The sequence below is a fragment of the Phoenix dactylifera genome, chromosome 3, assembly GCF_051530095.1.
Source record: "Phoenix dactylifera cultivar Ajwa chromosome 3, Ajwa_hap1_PhDact_Kaust_v1.1, whole genome shotgun sequence".
Classification (NCBI taxonomy): domain Eukaryota; kingdom Viridiplantae; phylum Streptophyta; class Magnoliopsida; order Arecales; family Arecaceae; genus Phoenix; species Phoenix dactylifera.
The window spans coordinates 24,277,912-24,283,830 of record NC_143192.1 but is presented as its reverse complement, the minus strand read 5'-3'; the positions used below and the strand labels follow the sequence as shown (position 1 = coordinate 24,283,830).

The following is a 5,919-nucleotide window of genomic DNA, read 5'->3' as shown; positions in this document are numbered from 1 at the left end:
CTATTTCGCCCGTGTCTAGCCCACAGATCTTGCCCCTGCTTCACCGCGCTAGCCGACAAACGCCTCTTTCACGCTCACGGGCGAGGCGCCTCTCGCCGCTACCTGCGCTCGCAGCCACCAAGATGTAGATCCAACGGCACTATAGATGGCAAATTCAAATGCAGTCCCTCATTGGTGTAGTCATTTATTACACTAGATGTTTTTCTTTTGTCCTAAAGAGAGGGTGGAATATATGATCAAGGATAAAAAAAATTCTTATATTTAACTATATTTTTTGAAAAATATAGAAATATATTTTTTTAAAAAATAAAATTTTTATATTTAATGAAAAGAATCCATATGAAAGATGAAAAATTTACTTTCCTATAGATTGGAAATTCAGATATTTTTTTAAAAGTATTTTTAAATTTTTCGATAAAATTTAATAAGCTGTTTTCTTTTGTTACGATATTATATATATATATATATATATATATATATATATATATATATATATATATATATATATATATATATATATTTTAAAAAAATTGTTACTCAACTAAATATAAATATACTTTTTTATATTCAATTAAATATATAAAAATTACTTTTTCAGATATCATGTATTTAGATATTAACTTTAAAAAAAATATTTCAGTAAAAAAATATTCTTTCGTAAATCAAACGAGTAACTTACTTTTTCATGCTATATATTTGAACTCAGTGGAACTATATCTATGCCTATATCTATGTGGGGTGAGCTCTGTTCCTCTGAGACACAGTCTCTGTTGCTAAAGAAACCCCATTTCGAGGAGTTAGAGACCACCGCACCACCGGAAGCATCGATAACTCCAAACGTAATTTAGCAGTTGGCGGTCGCTCCAAACTCTCCCAAGAAAGAGAGGAGCTTCCAACGGCTATATTTCTCCTTCCTTCTCTCTGTCCACCTCTGCCTTCAATCTCTCTCTCTCTCTCTCTCTCTCTTGCGGTCATTAGCAGGTCTAAACGAGACAAGGTATCACCGTTTCTTAGTCCAGAGATTTTTCCATTGTTCTTAATTTGTAGATTATGGTGTTTTAAGAAGAAAGTGGAGTTAGTTTTAAACTTACAAAGAAATGGATTGCTTTGGAAACTGAGGACTTTAATGGCAGTTTGGTGTTATTAGTTGACATTTCTTCCATTCTTCTCTTTAATGAATCAATTCGTCATCTCTTCTCCGGCTCATTAAAGCAGGCTTTCGTACCCTTGCGCTCTCTATTTTTCTTTTTTTTTTTGGTCTATTAGCTTCTGTTTTGTTTGAAGAATCTTGGTTTGAGGAATCTTGGCTGGTAGTTTGGAACATTTGTTGGGCTTAAAGGCCTCCTTGGAGAGGCGAAAAAGTTTCTTTTCTCTCTTTTTTTCCCCTCCCTTTCCTGAGGATCTTAGAACGATTTTTATTTATCTTCCTCTCTTTTCAGCTGCAATGAATTGTATAATTTCTTTATTTTGTTTTCCTCTGAAATATTGTGCGGAGAACAAAAGGAATGCATGCGAATTTATTTGTCATCTTTTGGCTATAGAAGTATTTTATAATTTTTCTTAGGTAAAAGAACGATTTTATAAACTAAAATATGAGAAAAGTTTGTGTAATTAATTTTCTTGTATGAATATCTTGGATTTTGCAGGACTGTGGAGCCAACAACGTTATTGTGAATGGTGGAGATATCTTGGGATCTCTTCTCTGAAAATTAAGAAAATTTGCAGAAGACAAGCTATAAACAGGTATTGTTCTTTATCCCATTTATAGTTCCCTCCCTTTAAACAAATTGTGTCCATTTGTTCTTTTACATCCTTGGTAAATTACTTTTTCCAAGACTTCTCTGAACAATTCACTTAGATTCTTTTAATTCATTCGATCTTTTATGCTGTTATGCTTACTCTTTGGATGAAGTAGATTGATCAGTGGTAAGCTTCAGCCTTCGGAACACCACCAAAATGATTTCGATTCTTCTAAATTTCGTACCATAATTCGCTGATTTGGTGTTGGAGCTTTATATCTTTGCTAATGTTTCAACATTTTTTTTGGTTAGTTTTGGAAGGTCAATTGTTGAAACATTCAATCCTTGGTGGCAGTTGGTGTTGAGTATACCCTTAAGAAGTTAACCTTAGTTTGTAATGGAGGAGGTCTTCCTGCAGGTAAGTGAAACTTTTATGTCTAGGAAAATGTGCTTCTTCTGCATTTTCTTCTGGAAAATATTGAGACTGCACATGAAGTTTGAAGGCTAAAGATAGCTAGAATTGTTGGGTTGTAACAGGATAATGGTTGTAAATAAGATTAGAATTAGAAGTATAAGAGCTTGTAAAAATTATTAGAATTTAGTGACATTGAAACAAAAACAATGGGGGTTTGTTTTGATGGTTTATTGATTCATTCTGATGAAGCACAGGAACAATCCCTGTCAAATAGGGGGGCTTAGGGTATCAATCTGTGGGTTTTAGAAGTGTATAAAATGACTTAGGAAAGGAACCTTAAGAGAAGTTTTGCAAGTGCTAGAAGAAGATAGGTGTTTACATGGCCACAAAATGGAAGAAAATATACTCAATTAAGGAATTAAGAGGTCTGATTAGAGTAACTGGGGAAGCTAGTCCCAGGATGATGCAGGGTGAATGTTAAAATATTTTGGTAACTTAGGTACCTACTGTTGTAGGTTTTGTTATCAATAGATGTTACTCGGTTTCCAAATTTGGATCTGGAACCCATATAAATATTATGCATGTTGTTATACACAATCATGGATCCAGTGTCAGTAGGTCTGTAGGGTCAAATTATTCACATATCAATCTAGAGCTGTTCCTCACCAGTACATTTGCCTTCTTTAATTCATGTGGTTATATATCTAATTATGAATATGGTAAACTAATCTGTTTGTATGTTTTCCTTTTTCTTGTGGCTTTGTAATGTTGTCACAAAGTTCTTTGTTCCAATTTTTGCAGAACCAGATTGCAGCTATGGATAAAGCAGGAAATGTAGTTCTGGACATTGAAAGCCTTACACAGCCCTCTGATAAGTGCTCTGGAAGTCCGAAAATGACCGTGAGTTTGATATATCCATTTCTTTTTAAGAAGAAGAGTTTGATAAATACATGATTTTTGCCGATCTAGTTATCAATAAATCTACATTCTAGATTCCCGTTAATTAGCCACATTTATTAAAAGAGTTAGGTAAAGGGTTTCTCCTTCTTTTATTGTACAAACAGAAAGCTCTTTCTCGTAAGGGTTCAAGCAGAATGGAGAAGCGAAATGGTGAAGAGCAAGAAGCAGATGAGACATCAAAAAAACTTGTCATTAAAGGTATGAAGTGTGTCCTTTAGTAACCACTGCATTCTAAAGTATTAGATCAGAATGCAGGGCACATGCGATTACCTGGAAAGTTTGGCACTTTGTGGCTAGCTTTTTCTATCTATTCTGTATTACATATAAAGTGTATAACACGAGATATTGCAGCAGTTTAATATTATTACAAGATCCCTGCGCATGCATTCATAGGGCCACTCTTGCAGTATCTCAAATTGAGCCCTTGTCTGTTGGAAACATCGAATGACCCTGACCAATCTGATTGCCACAGCAGGATATTTCAAATGTCTCATCTAGCTACTTGTTTTTGTGGAAATCAATACCTCATTACTGTATGAGTTGGAATTTGCCACATCACTACTGGAAATTATATTGTAGCCATTGTTGTCGTTATTAAACAAATAATTTTCCATAATCGAATGATTGTATGTCTATATGAATCTTGATTACTTTTCCACTTTAACAGTGGGGTGTTCCCAGCTGGATCAGTTGAAACAGCCTGCGATGCCAATCAAAGTTCTCATAGCGCCTCCAACTTCAGTTAATATTTCCGGTGTTGCAGATACTGGGGATGGAAGGAGTAGGAGATTTCATCGCCTAACAACTATCAACCCGAAGAAAATCCTTCTCCTTTTTGCTTCTATGTAAGTACCCTGATGGTCTTCTAATTCTAATAATGACGCTAAACTTTTGGAAGCTGAGGTAATTGGATTCCATTTGTTTTTACCTCGATGAATGGCTGGAAATTGTGGTCTGAGCTAAAAGAATATTATTCTTGAGTGATTTCATCATTCATGTAACTGGTGAGAATGGTTGGACCTTTTCCAGTTACAGATGTTTACTACATAATGTTTAGCTGTCTTAGTTGACTACCCAAATTTTCATCTGAAACTGCAGTCTTTTTTTGATCCTCTCTGCATTATAGCAACTGAGGCCCTAAACCCCAGTGTTTGAAGTGGTACCATGGTCATGTTCATTTTAATTTGCTGAGAGATCTATAGAAATATTGATTTGTTTTCTATATGAGGAACAACTCAAAATATGCAACATGATAGAAACAGGAAAGAGGCCACAAACATATTTCAACTTTGTGGTCATCGTCTTAACTCTATTATGTTAACTGATTAACAATAATTGAGATCTACGTTGCTCCCTTGAATTTGTCAAAATACCTCTGCTGATTATTCTGAATTGTCTTTCAAGGAAGGAATTTCTCAGTTCATTGCATATTATTTAGAGGTTGCTTAATGACTCTGGTTGAACCAGTGGTCCCACAATCAGAGGAGCCTGCAATGGGGATGGCCCATGGGGCAAGAAGAACAGAAGGGTTGTTCTTCTGTGTCTTAGATATTTCAACACCATGAACCTGGACTTTTGGGCTATGTTGTAGAACCGTTTTCCTGACGGGCAAGCCTCGTTGCTCCTCCCTTCATCTCTCACAACATTTAGCTGTGCAAGTAGATTGACTGTAGTTATCAACACTTGTCCAGTATGACAGTCTGTTTCATACATGTGAGGCACCGATTTCTTATTTGAATGATGTTTCATTCATGTGAAGGACTCTATGTCAAGTACCGTCTTTCTTCTCATATAGATTCGTTCCAAGTTTTTTGGAACTTTAAGCATGCACACTATACTTGTGTTTGTTTGAATCATTATATGATAAATATACCAATGAAGGACTTCATACCCACCGTCTGGTCTATTACTCTTCATAGCTGGCTATTTCTCCATGTTTAGGAATTAGGTACCAAGTCAAGGAGTTAATTTCAGGTTTTTGATAGTGAAAATGATCTCAAATTATGATAGGTCATATACCTTGACTCTTAGACCTAATCTTTGTCAGGCTTTCTGCTTAAGGTAATGTTTACTGCTACCTGGTGATGCTCTTGAGCCACAGTGAGCACTACTATTGATTCCTACTGAAGCAGAAGTTTCTACATCTCTCCTTTACAGTAACCAGATATATCTGCAAATTATTTACAGGTCAAGCATGGGGACAATGATTCTCATATATTTTACGCTTGCTATCAGTCGACAAGGGGAAGTGTAACCGTGTTTTGAAAGTTCGATGGGTGGACAACTTGACTATTTTTGGCATGGTTTTGATAGGAAGGCACAGTGGATACACTCTTGCTGGCTGCTGGGCACATGTCTGCTATATTCCTCACTCTCTCTGAATGGGAGCTATGAGCATTTTTATGATTGAAGTATTAAAGAAACAGATAGCTCCACATTATGATGCTTAGTGTGAGAATCTGTGAAGTCCCAGCTGTAAAAGCTTGCATGGTACTACTTATAGCAAGTTTATTTGCATGATTTGAGTAGTGTTATGTGTAGATATTGGATGCTATTTTTGAATAAATGTTCAGTTTTGTGCACAAGTTGCAGCTGTGTAAAATAGTATTTAGCTCCTTCTGTTTTACAAATCATTTTTCACATTCTTGGTGGCATGTGTAGTTTGTCATGCAGGTTGGTATTGCTGAGTTCAGGGCTTTGGAATGGACACAGCTGTTCAGTGCCATCACTGGATGGAAAGGACCTTCTGCAAAGAAGAAGACCCAGACAGAACTGCAAACCTCCCAGTCATAGTTACAGCCTTTG

The 5,919-nt window shown here is 36.0% G+C and overlaps 1 protein-coding gene across 2 annotated transcripts; it reads left to right on the top strand.

The window, feature by feature from the left end:
* Nucleotides 1-724: 724 nt before the first annotated feature.
* Nucleotides 725-5,699, top strand: LOC120107168 (uncharacterized). 2 transcript variants are annotated; one of them, XM_039120344.3, is made up of 7 exons: nt 725-997; nt 1,647-1,743; nt 2,052-2,157; nt 2,956-3,054; nt 3,219-3,312; nt 3,782-3,959; nt 5,302-5,699. In XM_039120344.3, the coding sequence occupies exons 3-7, from the start codon at nt 2,137-2,139 to the stop codon at nt 5,366-5,368; spliced, it is 459 nt and encodes a 152-aa protein (XP_038976272.1). In that variant the 5' UTR covers nt 725-997; nt 1,647-1,743; nt 2,052-2,136; the 3' UTR covers nt 5,369-5,699. The 2 variants fall into 2 exon arrangements, with proteins under 2 accessions (XP_038976272.1, XP_088574032.1); XM_088717906.2 differs by lacking the exon at nt 2,052-2,157.
* Nucleotides 5,700-5,919: the final 220 nt, after the last annotated feature.

Bases quoted from the DNA above. Each gene is read 5' to 3' on its own strand.
- LOC120107168 (XM_039120344.3), top strand. From the start codon at position 2,137: ATGGAGGAGGTCTTCCTGCAG. The intron at 2,158-2,955 runs GTAAGTGAAACT...CAATTTTTGCAG, and splicing joins TGGAGGAGGTCTTCCTGCAG to AACCAGATTGCAGCTATGGA. The intron at 3,055-3,218 runs GTGAGTTTGATA...TTGTACAAACAG, and splicing joins CTGGAAGTCCGAAAATGACC to AAAGCTCTTTCTCGTAAGGG.